At 36.5% G+C, this 21390-nt stretch overlaps 1 protein-coding gene across 1 annotated transcript; it reads right to left on the minus strand.

Annotated features, from left to right (window-relative positions):
• Positions 1-457: 457 nt before the first annotated feature.
• On the minus strand, positions 458-2755 carry LOC131944375 (keratin-associated protein 4-4-like). The gene is made up of 4 exons (XM_059304940.1): positions 2497-2755; positions 2060-2245; positions 1756-1813; positions 458-569 (listed from the first exon to the last, which is right to left on the minus strand). The coding sequence occupies exons 1-3, from the start codon at positions 2720-2722 to the stop codon at positions 1764-1766; spliced, it is 462 nt and encodes a 153-aa protein (XP_059160923.1). The 5' UTR covers positions 2723-2755; the 3' UTR covers positions 458-569; positions 1756-1763.
• Between the last annotated feature and the right edge of the window lie 18635 nt (positions 2756-21390).

Here is a 21390-nt window from a genome sequence, read left to right on the forward strand (position 1 = left end):
GCACGCGGCATAACATACGCCGCTATTTAGTTGTTGTTTTTTCTACTTTTCAGTAATTCATAATTTGTGAATTCGAAAGTACCTATGGTGACAATGAAAATATTTCTTTAAAACACTATAAGTAGCTCGTTAAGGACCATACCCCCCCCCTTCCCCCCCCCCCCCCCCCAACGTTTAAAATAGTTTCAAACTAAATTATCTGCCCCTAATAGCCGTCACTAAACCAGACTCCACGAAGGTAAATATAGCGTGAACCACAGCTCATTAAGACCATGTAAGGGTGGGGATGGTAGGGAGCGCGTTTACAGCTTGTTTTCTAGCGTCTCCCAGAAGAGAATTATATATATAGATATTGTCTAGATTTTTTTTAAAGTTACCATTATCAGCTTGAGAGTAATTAGAGCAAGCTCGCCGTAAACCCATTCCTCTGCACACATAATGAAACAGAAACAATGTGTTGTTCTTTATTAATTTCTTACAGTATTTTATTTTATTGTAATGAAACACAACAAACTTATTTATTATACAACTTGGATGTATTTCTTGCAGTTGGATTGGCGTCAAACTCCCTGTTGATAGGCATATTTTTATTTGAAATATATATAGCATCAGAAGTCGCTACAGATATATATATATATATATATATATATATATATATATATATATATATATATATATATATATATATATATTGTTATGGACCGCTCTCCGATAGCCGCGGAGGGAGCGGACACCCCAGGTTCGTTTGGTATGGTACCGATAGAAGTCACTCTAATGGAATCCTAACAACTTGCCGTGAGCTCGTTAATGCTGTCTAGGGGTAAAACACGACAAATCGAAGAGACTCAACACGACTTAAACTATCAATACCTTTTTAATAAATGTACAAGCTATGACACTAGGTAAGTTCAAAATGTACAGACTCTAAGAGTACAATAAATAAACTCAAAAACTCCAATTTACAGTTTGAGAAAATCACAATATATCACAGCTGTGGCTTAGTATATTATACACCAATAAAGATCATTACTACACACAACTGAATGGCATCATAATTACCACAAAAAACCAAGTTGAGACTTATTGCCTCTACAACAATAGAAATCCAAATAAAGGTCAAACTATCACTGAAGTAATCAAAAAGGTGCAATAATACACCAGAACAAAATAGTAGAAATACTACAACTTGCCACACAATACCTTATACAAAGGTGATAAACATGTCACAAAATTACAATACTGAAAAGTGGCGCCCATAACCACCGGCGCAACTCTCCTGGTCCAAAGGTCAATCTGGCTGCCTTTGAACTTGAAAATCCCGAGATTAAATAGCATTCAATAATAGGGGAAATAACTCAAAAGTCTTACGACTATTGGTTGAGGATCTGTCAAGGATCCTCACGGTCGCAAGACCATTGGTTGAGGTTCTGCCAGGGATTAAAATACAATCACCTGATGTGACGGAGTTCAGTTGACCGATATGAACCGGTGAACTAACAATTCTCCCAAGGACAAATACATAACTCAGGAGACTAAATATAAATAAAGCAAAAAGACCTAAGTAGGTCACAATATATATATATATGATGCATGTATATTTAGTATGCAAGTGAACCAGTGCCGGTTACTTACCTCTATATTACTAAGTGAATTGTTATAATAATGGCGGTAATCACATTCTGCCTCGTGAAGATATTTTAATTAAGACTAAATGCAAAAACACACATGAACGTTAGTGAGCATTTGTTAACATACCTTTTTAACTAACATTTTTCTTCTTGAAGACAGAGACAACTTTGAACATACTTCCCACCTTGAAATATATAAATACACGTTTTAAATAATGTGATTCGATTTTATAGTAGACTTATTTGAATTTTATTTTCAAATATGAATTAAAATATTACACATATTTTATTAGCTTTTAGTTCTATAGTTATTCTCTGATTTAATAATCTGTTAACGGTTTTATTGGACATGTTTTTGCAGATATTGTATACGTTTAACGGAAGTATAAAATAAATATACTGTAAGTATAATTCATTGACTAAAATTATACCTTGAACTTCAATGCTATAACAGCAATTAACTTTGCCTGATGCAGTAAAACAGTTGTTGAAATTTGAACACGTCTTGCTCAGCACGGGTGGCCTGATCTCTTTGGGTTCACAATAATTTGGTGGCCCATCCTCTAGTTTAAGGGCCGGTTCAACTGGGCAATTCACTTTGCTGCTGCATTTACACACTGCTCACGCGTAAGGTAAATCAAAAGAAAACATTATGCGAGACGTATACACATGTACATATACTACAGTTCAAAAATATATATTTGTATAGATATATATAAATAAATAAATAAATAAATAAGTAAATAAATATATATATATATATATATATATATATATATATATATATATATATATATATATATATATATATATATATATATATATATATATATATATGGTGATAATATTGTATTCTTTATTATGTTACCTGAAGTAGCCTTGTTCATGCAGCACTCTGACCTTGACCCCGACCAGAAGCAAGCAGAAGGCTTACAGTCCGAGAGCCCAGAGACTATTGCCGAGCAGTACAAAGGTGTGTTGTAGTTAAAGCCTTTATTCAAGTCCACGTTGATAGTTTGACCGTCGCTAGAGGTGATAGTAGAAAACATCATGAGGGTGGCACCCATCAGAACAACGGCGGTGATAGACATCATGTTTCTCAGACCTCTGCTATATATTACGAATGTGTCTGTACATTTTGCATCGCTGAACTCCATATTTATACATACGTCTATGTTGACTTCCGTGTAGCGCGTTATATGTTTGCATACATTTTCGACCAATGAAATTTCAGATTTTAATTATTACCTTACAACCATGTTTTTCTTCAGTTGAATCTTTGAATGGTAATCTAGACAAACATAATTTTGAATAATTTTGATTATTATCGTTTGATCTTGTCGCCGCACGGTGGTCGAAATACCTTTGATGTCATAACTCGTATTGATAGAAAACGAAAGGAGTATTTTACTATGTTTTACTTTACCATAAACATTAACGTTAAAATAAATTGCTTTTTTCTTGTGTAAACAGAGAAACCACTTCAGCATTGGTCTCCGTGTGCGAAACCTTTCTTAAGGGTTCTTTTTTGTGTGTAAAAGTATAGCCAGGCTGTATTCTGATTTTTTTTTAAATTAAAAATATCGTTTAATCGAATTCAAGCAAGGACGTCTGCTTCGTTCTCTTCAAAAATAATGAGATCCTGTTTCAAATTCGTGATAAATAAGAATATACGAGAGAGTTAAGGGACGTTCAGTCTCACGTTATTCAAATGCCTAAGCCAGGGGTCGGCAACCTGCGGCTCGCGAGCCTCATGCGGATCTTTTGATGTCAAGTTGCGGCTCTCGAGTTCCATGAACAAACAATAATAATTATATTATTTCATTTTCAAAACGGATAAAAAGTATTATACAGAAAAACAACTTTAAACAGAATAAAAACACTCATTAGAGAACACTGTGAATAAGTGGAGTAGAGAGTATACGGACAGCTGACAGCCGCTTGGGCACCAGGCCCAGCCCCACAGTGGTGTAGTGGCCAGCCCCGTGGCGATGGTTTCATGCTTGCCTCAGCCCAAGTGCCGACTTTTTCGAATATCGTTAAATGAGGAAATTTATTGTATACAGAATGCATTTCTCTATGTATTAATTTGACCTCAGTGACGTGTTTTTAGTTACTAGCTTCCTACGGTCGAGCCGGGTACTGGACGGTGGGGTACGAGTTTGCCCTGTGTTTATTGGTGTGCAAGATAAGCCTAATGAGAGCTGAAGACAGAAGCGATAAATACGGTAATCTAACAGATATCCAAGCCAGTTAGTTGGAGTTTACTAATTGTATCACAGCACAGCTAGCTAAAATACTTTAATCTGTTTTGTGCAAAATATTAGTATGTTTTTTTTAATGAATAAATATTCTTTCATATTTAAAGTTGTCAAAAATCAAAAATTTATATACCTAATACCTAATCCTAATCAAATGCCAAAACATTGAAATAAAAAAGTAAAAAAGTAAGAAAGCGGGAAGTTATGTAAATTGTAACTTTGAGCTCTTTCGACTCAAAAGTTGCCGAGCCGTGGCCAAAACCACAGCTCGTACTAGAAAACTAACTGCTAATTGTTTATATATATATATATATATATATATATATATATATATATATATATATATATATATATATTGTTTTTTAAGTTATTTTTTTTTAATTGTATTATACATTTTATACATGACGATTATAGCAGAACCACCAGGCGGATCACCCACACCGCAGCAACCAACGGAATCCACAAAGTCGACGAACCAACAAGCAACTCCAACTACGACTGCAGCGAAGCCACCATCTAAGGGATCAACAACACTTCAAAACACTGCAACAAGAAGCTCAAACTCAGAAACAGAAATAAACGCCACCTCATCAATATAAAGAAAAAATGAGTACAGCCCCACAGAACAAGGAAAAACAACCAAAGAACAAAAACTCGTGGTTTTAAATCTCGACCACACGAACTGTAAATTCTGCCCCACCCAGTTCAAAACAGTCAAGGAAGCAGAAAGTCACAAAAACACAGCATACACAAAATTTAAACAATGAAACATCTGCAACGACAATAAAGTTCACAATGACATAAAAAGGCACTACTATAAAGCTCACAACAATGAAACTGTCTTCCAATGCATCCTTTGCGACGTGACCCTCCCAAATGAGGGCATTAAGATACACACAACTAATCGCCATCCGAAACCCATACCCATGGCGAAGAGTAAGGAAATGAACACTTAATCGATTGCTACTCAACCTCATTTTTAGACGTTTTGTATAAGTTTCATAATAGGAAACATAGAAATGACAAGCAAGGTGTAATTGGTATAACTTTTTTTTTTGTGGTTTAATAGTGTTCCTCTCTTGCTGCTTCCCCAATCGAGCAAGGGTAGGCAGCAAGAGCAGGTTTACATGAGCATATACATACATGAAATTTTATACATATTTAAACAGTTTAATCCGTGCTTGTCGTATTTTCCGTGTCCTTCTGTCTTCTTGTTTCACTTGTTTTCACTTTCGGTTTCTTGGTTTCCTTTAAAATAACATAGAGTACATGACAAAACATGATCGCTTCTCGCAGTTCTTTGGCCTTGCTTCTTGCGTGTATTACAATCTTGTTTGGGCAGCGGTTGATTCTTAGTTGGTAGTATCTAGTTGTGTAGAGTCGTTGTAGTTTGAGAATATCAATGAGGGATGTTGCGTTGGTGAAAGGACGAGTCTTGTGTCAAGTCGTTGATGGTAGAGTTGATCAAATCGAGTAGAGCTTGGAGAGGGTAGTTGAGGTAGTGTCCTCGTGTTGAGATATCGTTTTTCATAGGTTGCCTTGATTTATTGTTCATTGTAGTTTGAGAGAAAGTGAAGTTGTATCGTAGGGAATTATTGCGTAGTCAAGTAGTTGAAGTGGGCGAAATAATGTTAAAGGATGTTTAATTTTCGTGATATTGCTGTGTCGAGGATTGTGGATGAGAAGAATTTGAGAGTGGTCGAGTAGCCGAAAGCTTGGTCGAGTAGTTGAAATGGGCGAAGTGAGGCTGTTGACGAGTGTTTATTTTACGAGATTTGAGTAATCGTGAAGTTGTTTGAGTAATTGGTCTTTGATGGATGTCGAGTTGACTTGATGGTGGTTGTGACGGAGCCTCCCACCTAAGATATCTCCTAGGTGGGTGTCGTCAGGCTGAAAAATAGAAAATTGAAAATTAGCCACTCGTACATTTGAGGCCACCCGATAAAGGTACTGGGTGACTCATCTCGAGGGCATGTGCACTTCGTGGGATGTGTGGGCGCAACCCCGCAGTGAACAATGGCGAGATTTGCATTTGATTGCTTGATGAGTGAGTAGTAGATTTCACCGCCTCTCGACCCAAGCAGCCAGCCCTAAAAAGGGCTGACAAAATAAATGACTAAAATACATGTAGATCAGGGGTCGGCAACCTGCGGCTCGCGAGCCGCTTGCGGCTCTTTTGATATCAAGATGCGGCTCTCCAGCTCCTTGCACAAATACTAATATTACTAATAATCTTAATCAAAAAATAAAATACTTGAATTAAAAAATTGTTAGTGGCTCTTTAACACCAGGGAAATTTTGAAAATTTTAACTTTTGGCTCTTCCGCTTCAAAAGGTTGCCGACCCCTGATGTAGATCCATAACTGATACTACACTTTGTTCTTAGCCAAAAGGCGAAAGATTTACGCGTATGTGAACAGAAACATGCTATTTTTTGTAAATCGACCAAAATTTGACTTATTACCATAAACAATGTGTTATATTAGGTGGATTTTTAATAAACCAAAGCAACTATAAATCATTCTAGTTTGTATATTTTAAGATTATACAAATATTTTAATGATTATCTGATAAATGAAGCAATTGCTGTATTTTAACAAAAAGCACTAAATTTTAAATTACATTTTCAACAAAACAATGAATTGATCTATTGAATATTACATTGTTTTTCCTTTCTTAATTTTTTGACTATATTTAGTTTGAGATTGCTTCCCTTATTAAAAATATTTTAGAATTTTCAAACAGGTAAAAGGGGGGTTAACCATTTATGACGACCTCAGGGGGGGGGGGGGTTCTGTAAACAATTGAGATTTGTGGACGCCCTCGTGAATAATTTAATTTCGAAGTGTTTAAATTTTAAACTAGCCCTAGCCCTAGCCCTAGCCCTAGCCCTAGCCCTAGCCCTAGCCCTAGCCCTAGCCCTAGCCCTAGCCCTAGCCCTAGCCCTAGCCCTAGCCCTAGCCCTAGCCCTAGCCCTAGCCCTAGCCCTAGCCCTAGCCCTAGCCCTAGCCCTAGCCCTAGCCCTAACCCTAGCCCTAGCCCTAGCCCTAGGCCTAACCTAGCCCTAACCTAGCTTTAGCCCTAGCTTTAGCCCTAGCCCTAGCCCTAGCCCTAGCCCTAGCCCTAGCCCTAGCCCTAGCCCTAGCCCTAGCCCTAGCCCTAGCCCTAGCCCTAGCCCTAGCCCTAGCCCTAGCCCTAGCCCTAGCCCTAAATACTAATTCATTTATAAACCGTTAAAATTATATTATAAAACTATTTTAAAATGTATGCTTAATATTCGAAGTTTAAAATAGACTGGACCGCTTTTTTAAAACGGAATTCTTACCTTGAATCATCGTATGGCATGGTATGGTTGGCCCCACAGCTTGATAATTAGAACTTTGTAATTAGAGCCTCCAGATACCAACGACTTTAGTACTGTTGTCCCCTTTATTTGTGAACAGGGATCCAAAAGTTTATCATAAAATCGACATGATTGCCCCATATTATTAGCGAGGGTTGACAAATTAAACAAGTCTACACATAAGTCGATTGTGTTTTTATAATTTTAAATTATAAACTATTTTAATTACAGATTTAAAAAAAACAAATATTTATATTTTAATTACAAACATAATATGTTAATAAAAAATATCAACCAAAATATATCATTATACTTGTGTTGTTTTATTTTCATTTTTTTAGCTGTATTGTTAGTTTGCAATTACAATTGTGGTTGTTTCCCTTTGTATTAATATGTACAATAATTTACTTGCAGAGCATATAACACCAACAAATTATTTTCAATGGAATTATGGTCCGTGTATCGGCTGGCTCGTTTGTTGGGGAACTCGCAGGTTAAATCACAAATTAAAAATAACCTTAATTGGGGATTCAAAATTTATTATATTATTAATATTATTTTTATTGTGCATAATTATATAATATAGCCCTAGCCCTAGCCCTAGCCCTAGCCCTAGCCCTAGCCCTAGCCCTAGCCCTAGCCCTAGCCCTAGCCCTAGCCCTAGCCCTAGCCCTAGCCCTAGCCCTAGCCCTAGCCCTAGCCCTGGCCCTGGCCCTGGCCCTAGCCCTGGCCCTAGCCCTAGCCCTAGCCCTAGCCCTAGCCCTAGCCCTAGCCCTAGCCCTAGCCCTAGCCCTAGCCCTAGCCCTAGCCCTAGCCCTAGCCCTAGCCCTAGCCCTAGCCCTAGCCCTAGCCCTAGCCCTAGCCCTAGCCCTAGCCCTAGCCCTAGCCCTAGCCCTAGCCCTAGCCCTCGCCCTAGCCCTAGCCCTAGCCCTGGCCCTGGCCCTGGCCCTGGCCCTGGCCCTGGCTCTGGCCCTAGTCCTAAATACTAATTCATTTATAAACCGTTAAAATTGTATTATAAAAGCGATTTTAAAATGTTGCTTACATTTCGAAGATTAATATAGACTGGACCGCTTTTTTTAAACGGATTTCTTACCTTGAATCTAGTATGGCATGGTATGGTTGGCCCCACAGCTTGATAATTAGAACTTTGTAATTAGAGCCTCCAGATACCAACGACTTTAGTACTGTTGTCCCCTTTATTTGTGAACAGGGATCCAAAATTTCATCATATCACATACATAACAGCACCGATTCAAAGCGAGGGTTTACAAATTAAACAAGAGTCTACACATAAGTCGATTGTGTTTATATAATTTTAAATTATAAAACTATTTGAATGGCAGATTAATAAAAAGACAAACATTTATAATTTTAATTACAAACATATTATGCTAGTAAAAATACCAACCAAAATACATCATTATACTTGTACTTTTTTCATTGCTTTAGCTATAGTGTCAGTTTGCAATTACAATTGTGGTTGTTTCCCTTTGCATAAACATGTACAATAATTTACTTGCATAGCATATAACACCAACAAATTATTTTCAATGGAATTATGGTCCGTGTATCGGCTGGCTCGTTTGTTGGGGAACTCGTAGGTTAAAACACAAATTACAAATAACCTTAATTGGGGATTCAAGATTTATTATTATTATTTATATTATTTTTAATGTACATAAATATTGTTTTGGGGATTAAAATACAAGATGGTGTCTATGCATAAATGCAATGAATAATTTTAGTGCCTTTAAAAAATATACCATCTTTTTTTTTTTACTTTCTCGTATACAGAGTATAGATAAAGTATTATAATCGTGCACACAAATTACATGAAATTTTGAGGTTTCGCCGTTTTACACCTCAGTCCTTCATCACATCTGGAGTATAGAGGACTTATTTTAATCGGGCAAAAATTATAAATACACATATATCAAAATTCCAGAGTTCTATGCGTAATCGAGTCGGAAAACTGGGCTTTGCAACTCTGTCCGTATGTGTGTGTGTGTGTGTGCGTGCGTGCGTGCGTGTGTGTGTGTGTGTGGGCTTTGCAACTCTGTCCGTATATGTGTGTGTGTGTGTCTGTGTGTGTGTCTGTGTGTCTGTGTGTGTCTGTGTATGTCTGTGTGTGTGCCTGTGTGTGTCTGTGTGTGTGTGTGTCTGTAAACACGATAACTTGAGTACCATTACAGCTATTTTGATGACATTTCATATATAAGTATTACATCAAATTTGTAGTTCTGTATAAACTTTTTAGTAATTTCCGGTAACCGCAAGTGGAACCTATTATACTTTCAATTTTACAAAAGCCTTTAACTTGAGTCCTGTTTCAGATAGATAAAAGAAATGTCACATATCAGTAAAAGATATAATTTTCTGCTTTCTGTCGAATTTTGAGTAATTTCTTTTTTCTATTTTAAAAAAAGGTTTAAGTATGTTAAGAAATCATTAAAAATCATGTCCATATCTCGAGTTACTATCCCCGTATATATATATATATATGTATATATATATATATATATATATATATATATATATATATATATATATATATATATATATATATATATATGAATATTCGAGAAAATGTGTAGGGGAGATCATTCCCGATTTATTTTGATTCATTTTTTTTTTTTTTTTTTTTTTTTTTTTTTTTTTTTTTTTTTTTGCCTCAGACGCGTAATTTATCGCGTCAGTTGTGTGTTCGCTTTAGTATTACAGTTTTCATCATCGGCTTGTGAGGACTGATACAGATTTACAATAGTAATACTTCATTCTTACTTGTAGCCTGCTTTCATTCATTTAAGATGGTTTACTTATACATAGATCTAATACAAAACGTCTAAATATAAAGAAAAAATAAAAATTAAAAACCAACCTGAAACTGAAAATGCAAATGTGTAATTAAATGATGATTCAATGGATTTTTTTTTCTCGGCGTGGTGGGCTGAGGGGACGAGGGGGGGGGGGAGGGGGGGAGGGAGGGGGAATTTGTTTTTTTAAAGTAGAGCTGAAATGAATTTGGGATTACAGAGAATTAAAATGATACAAATTTTAAGCAATCGGAAAAGCTATGTTATTACAATGAGACACGTAAAAGCAAACACTCTTCCCTTTCAAACATCTATATCTATACAGTCCTCAATTAGTTTTTTTTTTTCCTTTTTTTTAAATTTTTTTATTAATTCAATTGTTTTAAACATTTAAATCAGTAATAATTATTTATTTGATAGATTTTACACAGCATCAAAGACATGAACATCAATTGCATATATAATAATCAAATGGAGAAAATAAAATGGCATAAGAACTAGACTAAAATAAGGTGTGCAAACTAGGTTTCTCTTGACTGCTTAGTTTACTGTGCTTTGTCCTTAGCTGAGGAGTCAAAAGTTCACATTGTAGCCACACATGGACAGAAATAGAAACGACCGTGGGAGAAGTGTCTCCGTAATACTCATACTGATCTATCATTCCAAAACTGTCCATGACATAAAATTGACCCTTGGCAAAGAGGGCACGCTACCTTGAAAAATCCGCCAGTCCGGTTGAGTGGGGGGGAAGTGTGTGTGTGTGGGGGGGGTGAGGTGTGTATCTCTTTATACCATTCAGGTTGTGCAATTTTAAAAACCTGGGAAACAGAACAATGTTCTAATGTTAATTTACTTCAGGGCTGTTCTAGTGATGTTTAGCTTGAGACTGTCGATATTAATTATGCATCTAGTTTATTTGCTTCATCTGTAGTTCAAATGTTAGTTTCCTGTAAAAGTAGGATGTCAATATTGTGTTTATTTATTATGTTGTTTATATAATGTGTTTGTCCCTAGTCCCCCTGATGTTCAATGTTGCCAGAGTTAGCATGAATTATTTGGGGTTTTCTTTCGAACATCTGTTTCTGTAGGGCTGGATGGTGGTGGTCTTTTAACGCCAAACTTTCCAACCGCTGGTTTGCTATCCCGTTGGGCCCTGGTCACGACCCTTTGAGGTGGCTTTACTGTAGGTAATTGATTTTTACTTGAACTGATTGCTTGACTATATGACAGTTGACCTGATACCTTTGCTGCTGATATACTTTGTGAGCTTTTAATTTCCTTTAGCGGTTTCGTTATGTTTTCTGAACTAGTGTTATCTTGAAGAATATCATTTATTGTTTCGTCGACAGCCTCCAAATTTTCTTGATTCCCATCTTTTTGAGACCCCGTTACCTTAGAATTTCTGATCGCTATTGTCTCCATGGCTTCGGCCTCTATGGTGGTTTCTGTTACGCTTTCGTTAACTTGCTGTGATGCTGCAGTAGTATGATGTGTTTCAGTTTGGCCATCTACTTCAAAGGCATCTTCTACCTCTCTATGCCTTGCTTCTCTAAGCATTTCATTTTGTCTTTCTCCGTCAACATCATAACTGTCCCAATGCTTTAAGAAATTTCTATTGTTACTTAGATGCTCCCTAACTTCTTCTTTATCATTTGCATCCCAAGGCTCAATTGCCCTGTACTGTCCATCTACTAGCTGGACGCCGTCAAGAGCGCGAGTCCTTAAATGCTCACACATTTTAGGCAGGTGCCTGTCTGTGTTGCAGTGGCAACATTGCACCCTCCTCCCATTGAGGATTATAAGGACTCTGCTCTCCTTGTTGGCCTCATTTGTAAGTATAATATAGTGTGGGACACTCTCCACATCTTCTTTCTCCAGAGAGATGGTGAATTGGACCACATTTGATTGGTCTATTCTCTTAAATGTTGGTGTTGAGTCCTGACTGCTTATAGATTTCAGAATCGCCATTATATCATCGTCGCTTGTCTTGGAAGGCAGCCATTTCAGCATGCCCCTTTGCCCAGATTTATCGGCGTGGGTTATTGATATTCTCTGCACTCTGTATCTGGATGCTACCCCAGGTGGCAAATCTCTGTGAAATTCTTTTAGGTGCATTTTCTCATATAGTTCCTTTGATCTAATGGTGACATACCATTTACGCAGTGTCCCATAGTTATACAGACCTTCAAATTCAGCTGGTGATAGGCTACATAACATACATAGCTCTCTTTTTAGTTCGTCAGCTGTGAGGGTAGCTAAAGAAAAACCCTCTTCTATGTAAATCTCTAGAGTTTTTGGCGCATGTCCTGCCATGCCAAACTTAGGCAGGAATAACCGTTTGATGTATTTTTCCGACATAGTTGTGCGTGAGGCCCACCCGGGGCCAAGCAACACACACAAGAAATAAAAAAGAATAAAAAGTACTTACAATGTATAAAATGTGAAGAAAAATAAAATAACACACACACAAGGATTTATTTTGATTCAGTTGTCCCTTTACAGGGAGCCAAAATTTGTGACATATTTTCCATAACATCAATCCACTGATCTCTTGCAGTTTTTTTAAATTAAAACAAGAAACCCATAAGTTAAGTTACCGTTTGTAATTTCTAATTTTGACATATTTGTTTTTAATACGCTTTTTATTTCCATATTTACTGTTCATTTTGTGCTAAATATTATTTTTTTGTTATAAACTTTTATACTAATTTCAATTGATTTATGTTATTGGTAGATCATTTACAAATTTTGTTTTCTCTAATTACATAACCACGGATTATTTCCCTTAGTACCGTAGCCGCTGTCTCTAACAAAGCAAATTAAGTGATACAAATCTTGATTACTGCCGAACTCATAATACTAATACGCCGACACTCGAAAGAAACTCTAAAAATATACCATTATATAAAATCATTCAAATTTCCGCTAAAAAGTGTGCTTATAAATATAATGTAAATATAGATCACCGTTGACCGAATTAAGAACGTTGTTTATTTCGTCTACCTGTACTGGTATTTGTAATTACAGGTTGGAAATCGGATATTTAAAAAGAGAAATCAAACAATTGCCATTGAAAACATTATTAAACCACGATTTGTGAATATTTCTTTGTAAATAAAGCTGCAAAAAAATGCATAAAAACATTTTAATAACAAGCTTTAAAATAAAAAGGTATTAAAAGGAGAAAATAAAGTATTTTCTTTATATCTATATATATATAAAGCAAAGTGGTAAGGTGCCCGATAGGGCACTTCCTGGCGCCTCTGGCGCGTCAAATTTGGCACGATGGTGCCTTGGAGCGATAAAAAACGAGGGCCGGTGACGGTTTGCCGAAAAGTCCACGGAGAGGGGGTCAAAACTGACCTCGACTGACCGGCGCCTTATTTTACGAAAAAAAAATTTCCTCCAACGACCCCCCTTGAAATTTTTTGAGGTGGTAGGAGAACGCCTTGGTGTGTCACAAAAAACTCGCCATGTCCTGGAAAATTCGGTAAAGGGGTCAAAACTGACCAGTCGTATTTCCCTATATAATCTTTGTATTTTATGGGAAAAACAGAGGGTGATTTCAAAACGGATTTGAGGGCACTTACCGTCTTTACATCTGGCTAATTTTTTGCATGCTCTTAGGTAAATGGCTTGACCTTTAGGAAAAGCTGTCGGTTTCACTCAAAGCCCTCGACGAGGGCTAAAAAGTGACCGCGAGTAAAATTCTCTTTATATGAGCTCTATTACGAAAAAAAAATTTCCTCCGACGACCCCCCTTGAAATTTTGTGAGGTGGTAGGAGAATGCCTTGGGGTGTCACAAAAAACTCGCCATGTCCGGGAAAATTCGTTAAATGGGTCAAAACTGACCAGTCGTATTTCCCTATATAATCCTTGTATTTTATGGGAAAAACAGAGTGTGATTTCAAAACGGCTTTTAGGGCACTTACCGTCTTTACATCTGGCTAATTTTTTGCACGCTCTTAGGTAAATGGCTTGACCTTTATGGAAACCTGTCGGTTTTACTCAAAGCCCTCGACGAGGGCTAAAAAGTGACCGCGAGTAAAATTCTCTTTATATAAGCTCTATTACGAAATAAAATGTCTGTCTGTCTGTCTGTCTGTCTGTCTGTCTGTCTGTCTGTCTGTCTGTCTGTCTGTCTGTCTGTCTGTCTGTCTGTCTGTCTGTCTGTCTGTCTGTCTGTCTGTCTGTCTGTCTGTCTGTCTGTCTGTATGTATGTCTGCATTATATCAAATTTGTAGTTCTGAATCATTTTTTCAGCTATTTCCGATAACCAGAAATTGAACGTGTTTTTTTTTTTTTTTTTTTTTTTTTTTTTTTTTTTTTTTTTTTTCAAAAGCGTATAACTTGAGAACTGTTTCACATAGATAAAAGAAATCGTACATATCAGTAAAAGATCTAATTTTCTGCCTCCTGTCAAATTTTGAGTAAAAACTTTTTCTATTCTCAAAAAGTTTAAGTTACTATCCCCGTAGTTTTATATAAGAATATTCGAGAAAACTTAGGGGACATCACTCCAGCGTTATTAATTTTGTATTTAAATATTATATATTATATTGCATTTGATAGTCATTTGCTAACTAAAAAGGAACAATAGTTTACAAAAATTGCTCCAATTGTGACGTTTACGGTACACAATAAGAAATATAATATATAATAGATATTTTATATTCATAGTTTTAAACAAGTGGTTTGAAATCTATGATGTTTAGTTTTAAGTCGACAATTTGTATGTATTTAAACTTGTAATGAAGAAATGTGTGTGTCCGTGTGTACGTGCTTGTGTAATTTGCATGCACGCGTGCGTGCGTGTGTGTATGTTTGTATGTAACTTGAACATTTTTCCTGAAACAAATTGAGTCAAATTGACCAGCGAACATTATGGGTAGATCTAGTTCTATTATACATGCACTATTAATGTTTGCATGTAGAGACATATAACTCACAAGGAACAATATAGACCAGTCTATATACGGCATCACCCAGGGCCGGCGCTACCTATAAGGCGAACTAGGCGGTCGCCTAGAGCGCCATCCCTGGGGGGGGGGGGGGGGGCGCAAAATGTTTAATCGCTATTATCAAAAAGTACCTAATAAATACTAACTTTTATAAAAGAGTAGCGATCTATTTCGGCACCCAGAACGAACTATCAATTTTGCACCCCCACCCCAAAATTAGGTCTATATAGGCCTATATTTATTCGCGATGGTGAAAACGCAACCTCACCTCCCTAATTTGGAAAGGTCGGTGCGCTTTTTACCAGTCACTTTGCCTTTCTAATTTGGTGTCATATAAGTGATGTAGAAAACGATTAAATAAGTTCGTAATTTAAATTTATAACATTTCAAACGGTTAATTAATTTTAATAGTGCTTGTAAGTCTCGTTTTCTCTGACTTTAAATTAGAAATCTGTCCTGGTGCATAGAGTTTTGTAATGACGGGGTGTTCATAGTATTGTACTTGTTTGGTAAGTTTTGATGAATCGTTTACATTTGGGAGTAACGGCGGAAGGCTGCTGCTGATATGGTTTCGTAGGTAAAAAGTATATAAGTGTTAAAGTGTCATAATTTTTATTCGTCTTTTTTGTAGTTGAAGATCTAGTGGAATCTGATTGGTAATAGAGAAATGAGAATGCAGGTGATGAAGTATAGTAGTTCTGGAGTTCGGGAGCTTTGATTCTTGTGGTATTAAGGTATCGAATTATATTGACTGTTAAAGTGTAGTAGTAGGTCCAGTGAAATCGTTATTGATTTGGAGTATCGTTTGTAGAACTCGATAAAGTTAAACGAGGTGGCGTCATAGTTCTGGAGCATCGAGTCTAGTTATGTTTAGGTATCGAAGTTTGATATGTGTTGTGAATTTAGTAGAGTATATCAAGTAGTCGAGTTTAAATTAGATGATTTCAATTCAGTACGGAACACACTACAATGAAAGGTAGGCGTTCTCTAGTTGAAAAATCTTTAGTTTTTTAGGAATCTATATTACCACTCTTAAAGTATTAATATATAATATGAAATAGGATGGAATTTATAACTAACCGTAAACTTTGTATTTTCAAATTATAATTTGTGTATATTTAATCAATAATTCTAGCAATGTCTAACACTGGGGTCGGCAACATTTTGAGACGGAAGAGCCAGAAGTTACAATCTACCAAAGTTTCAAATTTTTAAAGAGCCACACATACTTTTATGCATTTCGGTAGTGGAAAGTATAGAACCATTTCCACGGGGCTGGCCACAGCACAGTTGTGGGGCTGGACCTAATGCCCAGGGTTTCTTCCAGGCATTTTCGAGACCTCCCCCTCCCCTCCCCCTGAGAAGGTCTACCGATCGAAATCTACATAGAAAATATATACTTTTAACAGTGTCCGCCCTTCCCCCCCCCCCCCCCCCCCGCGACCGGGAGAAAAAATTCTGGAAAAAAAATGCTAATGCCCTATGGCTGTAAGCTTTCCATATACACTCTACTCCACATATTCTCATTATTTTTTGTTTAAAGTTGTTTTTGTTTTTACAGTATAACATTTTATGAGTTTTAAAAAAAAAACGAATATAATTATGGAACTGGAGAGCCGCATTTTGACATGAAAGGAGCCGCAGATCGCCGACCCCTGTTCTAGAATCTCGCCCCATAGTTCCTAAAGTCGTGTCCTCTGTAGTTTGTTAGTACATGTCGGTCGTTGCCGTTCACCTTTCCACGATTAGGCTGGCCTGATGTTTAAATGTGTCGCGTCTACTGTGTTACGTCGTTTATTTGTCCTTCCTTACAGTATCGTCTCAGTCATCTCCTAGTCTGGTGTACTGTGTTTGTTAGGCTCATGACGTCGTTGGTTCAGTATTATGCAGGGGGGGGGGGGGGGGGGAGGGGGGGGGGGAGGGAGTAATACCTATGCCAGGGGTCGGCAACCTGCGGCTCGCGAGCCGCATGCGGCTCTTTTGATATCAAGATGCGGCTCTCCAGCTCCTTGCACAGATACTAATAATGTTAATAAAAAAATTAAATATTTGAAATAAAAGAATGTTAGTGGCTCTTTAAAACCAGGGATATTTTTACAAATTGTAACTTTTGGCTCTTCCGCTCCAAAAGGTTGCCGACCCCTGACCTATGCAGTTTTATTTCTTGTCCCTGAATGGGATCCAAATTTTCAAAAACGATGAGAGATTGTTTGTAGCGTTAATGAAGAGTAAGAGATCTTACTTATACCAAATAACAAAACTTAATAATATGCTTTATATGTATTAAATATAAGATAAGATTAATTTTTGTATTTAAATATCATATTATAATTTCATTTAAAACTATATGTAAATATTTTTTAAAAATATAAATATATATTATTAATTAGTTGATATTTCTTATTAGACAGTGTGTTTGCTTAGTTGGTTTATTTAACTTTAAAAGTTAACTCCCTTGAATAGTAATTTGTTTAGGTTGTTTATACTTTATACTAAGGGTCGGCAATCTTTTGAGCCGGAAGAGCCAAAAGTTCCAGTTTACAAAATTTCCCAGTTTTTAAAGAGCCACTAACATCATTTTTTTCCAATGATGTGGTATTTAATAACGATTAGGGAAATAAACTTGAATTTTTATTTCAAATAAATAGCTTTAAATATGAACTAATATTAATTAATATAAAAACATTTTTAGCACAAAAACTGTTTTAGCTAGCTCTGCTAGGATTAAGTTAGTTATCAAATATTATAACTATAGGACAATCCCAAATCCACTTTGAAGACAATAACTTTTTTTTTCTTTCTTTACGTACACCTCTGGCTCAGGAGGTGTCTCCCACAGCCAGGCAGGCCTCAACTCGGCAAACTCCGACTAACTAACTGGCTTGGGTATCGGTTTGATTACTGTAGTGGTTGCTTATGTCCTCCGGTTCTTACAGGGCTTATCTTCCTCCCTACTCATACCCCACAGTCCAGTACCTGGCTCAACCGTAGGAGGCTAGTAAATAAATTACTTCGTTTCTCAGGTCAATTTAATGCACACTGACTGGCAGAGGAATGCTTTCTAAATAAAATAACATTATCCAATGTAACGATATTTGAAAAAGTCGGCACTTGAGCAGTAGCAAGCATATAATAGTCGCCACGGGGCTGTCCACAGCACGGCTATAATGCTGAGCCTGGTGGCCAAGCGGCTGTCTGCTGTCTGTATACGCTCTACTCCACCTATTCTCACTGTTCTCTGATCAGTTTTTTAATCCTGTTTAAATTTGTTTTTTTTTTACTGTATAATATTCTTTATGAGTATTGAAAATTAAATTATATAACTATTAATATTTGTGCAAGGAGCTGGAGAGCCGCATCTTGACATCAAAAGAGCCGCATGCGGCTTGCAAGCCGCATGTTGCCGACCCGTGGTCTAACACAGTTACCGTGTTTGATGTTTTTGAAAGGCGTCCCTTTATATCGGGGATCCAAAATTTTAATGTATAATCTCGCCAAGATAACAATTAAATAAAGGGTCATCAAAATTGAATAGAAGTATGTTGTTATAAAGCTAACGTTTTTGTACTTTCAAACAAAAGATACAGTCAAGTATTCCATACGTAAAATATATTGTTTTCACAAGATTACATAGTTAATAAAAAATATTTGTTATAATTATTACGTAATAAAATTTATGGCGTTTATTGTGTTTATCAAGCATTTCTTAGTTGCACTTAGTTAATTTACCTATTCTTGTGAAAGTTATTTCCCTTGAATAAAATTTTGGTATTTGGATTTTCAAATGGGAGATAGTTCGTTGCTTAACTTAACATTGATTTCAAATTCCCGCACCTTAGGTTGACCGCTTACATATAAATACAACTTTAAGTTATTATTTGCTATTGTAAAAATAATACAGAGCTTAAGTTCTAAACAAAATAGTTTGATAGGTTTTTTAGCTTTATAAAGTTGAAAGCAAATATATCAGTAGCCGTTGCAGATTATAATACTTAATGTAAGTAGACATACAGTCTCAGTCGTAAATGAAACATGTCTTTTCATATTTTTCACCCTCTCCTAAAGGATTCATATATAACAATTTTAGGCTGGAATCTATAACATTTATAACCTTTTATTTTTCAAAAACAAAAAACCGTTTCATAATCACACAATATAGACATTTTACAATTATAACTAAAGACACATAAGCTTAAAACAGGTAAGTTCTTTTTGGAACTCACCTTGGGAGGACTGCAGAGAGCCCAACTCTACAAGAACTTTTTTTCAGTGGGTTTTTTTCAGCCTTTTTACCCCCAGGATGGGGGGGCACTTAAAATTTTCTAAGGGGGAGGGGGGGGGGGGGCTAAGTCTGTAAGTACAAAGTAGACTCGTGGATCTAGCAACAATTTCAATAAAATGTGATTACGCTTGCAAACTGGAATTGAAGGAATTAGTACAAACTTTTGCGACGAAGGAGGCAAGTAAAATTTGATTTTGATGTCTACTTACAAACGTGTGTGCAACTGATAATAAATTAATATCACTTTAAATTAATTGTTCTCTTATACATATGTTTTAGTAATTAATTTGTGTGAAAGGGGGCGTTTTAATAACTTTTGCCTAGGGCGCTAAATAACGTGGCGCCGGCACTGACCTCACCGAGTCAACGTACACGTATATAATAACATACGTATCCTTTGCAGTGTTGGGTACTATATAACAGACACCTCTTTGTTCAAATGTTGGCAGAACTGAGATAATAAACATACATCGCCTTGGGTGTCTCAAATTCTTGCCCCTGCATGCAGGATATTCTTCTGATGATTTCTCTCAGTTGTAATCTAGGTGGTTTTTGGATAAGTACTGTAATACTAATGTGATTATCAGGCAAGATGAGATACTATAGAGGATATAATATAGCATGATTTACTGTTATTTGTTTTGTCAATTAAAAAACAAACTGTTAGAGCAGTAGTTCTTATCCTGCGTTAGACCAAATCCTTTGGATTTGGTGAGTCAGTCTCAGAGTTTGGCGGAGATCAAGACACACGACTCATTTCATTCAATATCGGATTTAGTCCATGTGGACGAAAAAACTATTAAGAAACGTTGGTGAATGCGCATTATGAAACTGGAGGCGTTCGATACCCAAAAAAAATTGAGAACCACTGATTTAGAATGCATGTTTATAGTGCAGATGATACCGAGTTCCTCTATCTCCTACCAAGTGTAGTGTTTCTTTCAGAATATTTTCTTCAAAATACCACTTGCCATTTTCTGGCAGAGAAGAGCTTTTGAAATGTCCATGCAAGCAAATTCGTTTGCCTTATCTTCAATAGTGTTGTACTTTTTCAGAGAGCCAAAACTAAACACATTATTTACACAGTGGAAGTTTAAAGACTGAGATGTTATTTTATTTTGTTTTTATTTTTAGAGTATTTAAAAGCTTTTTATTACACACATTTTTTAGTTATTTTATTTATTGCAGGAATAATAAAAGTTTTTTTACAAGCTTTTGCTCTGTTAACATTGTCTATGGCAGGGGTTCCCAACCCCGTGCCCGCGGGCGCCATGGCGCCCGCCGAACGATTCGTATGTGCCCGCCTCTCACTATTCGACAGAGACAGAATTTTTTTCATAAACATTATTGAAAGGTTGAAGGGGATGGAAATCGAAAGTCTGAGGGGAGGGGGGGGGTTGCAAATCGAAAAGGGGGTGCAAATCGAAAAGGGGGGTGCAAATCGAAAATTTTAGGGGGGGGGGGGGGTGCAAATCGAAAGTTTTGTCCCCGGGAACGGTCGCTACGCCTCTGGAAGGAGTTTGTCGATTTAAAATAGGTGGTGCCCGCCACCCTACCGATATTTTAGAATGTGCTCTAGAGTAAAAAAAAAAGGTTGGGAACCCCTGGTTTATGGGTTTGTGGCAAGTAATGTAACAGCATTTTAACCCAACTCTAATACAGATAATTCGTTTAAATTTTCCAGATACACTTTTCCTTGATGATAATTCCAAGACATATATTTTGTAATCTAATTAGACATTAGGTTAGTCATAAAAATGCAATTTAAAAATTACTATATTCAATATTGAAAGGGGAGATAACAAAACATGATACAAGCGATCAACTGACTGTCAAGGTTGAACTGTTTGTCACGGATGGTTGATTTCTTGCGTGAGCGTCGATCACCAACTAAGTAGGAACAGATAACTGTCTTTCAATGATCACAAGCTACCGGTAGGCTTACACTGGTAGAGTTTAAACGAAATTATTTTAGTCGTAACCTATTTAGTGTCAACTTCATTTAGAAGAAACAACTAAAAAGTGGAATAAGACAATTTGAAAAGAAATTGTTTTCTGTAATAAAATCGCTGGTCTCTAAAATGTGTAAAAGACCATG

The sequence above is a fragment of the Physella acuta genome, unplaced genomic scaffold (assembly GCF_028476545.2).
Source record: "Physella acuta isolate Inbredline_101_S28 unplaced genomic scaffold, ASM2847654v3 ptg000489l, whole genome shotgun sequence".
Lineage (NCBI taxonomy): Eukaryota > Metazoa > Mollusca > Gastropoda > Physidae > Physella > Physella acuta.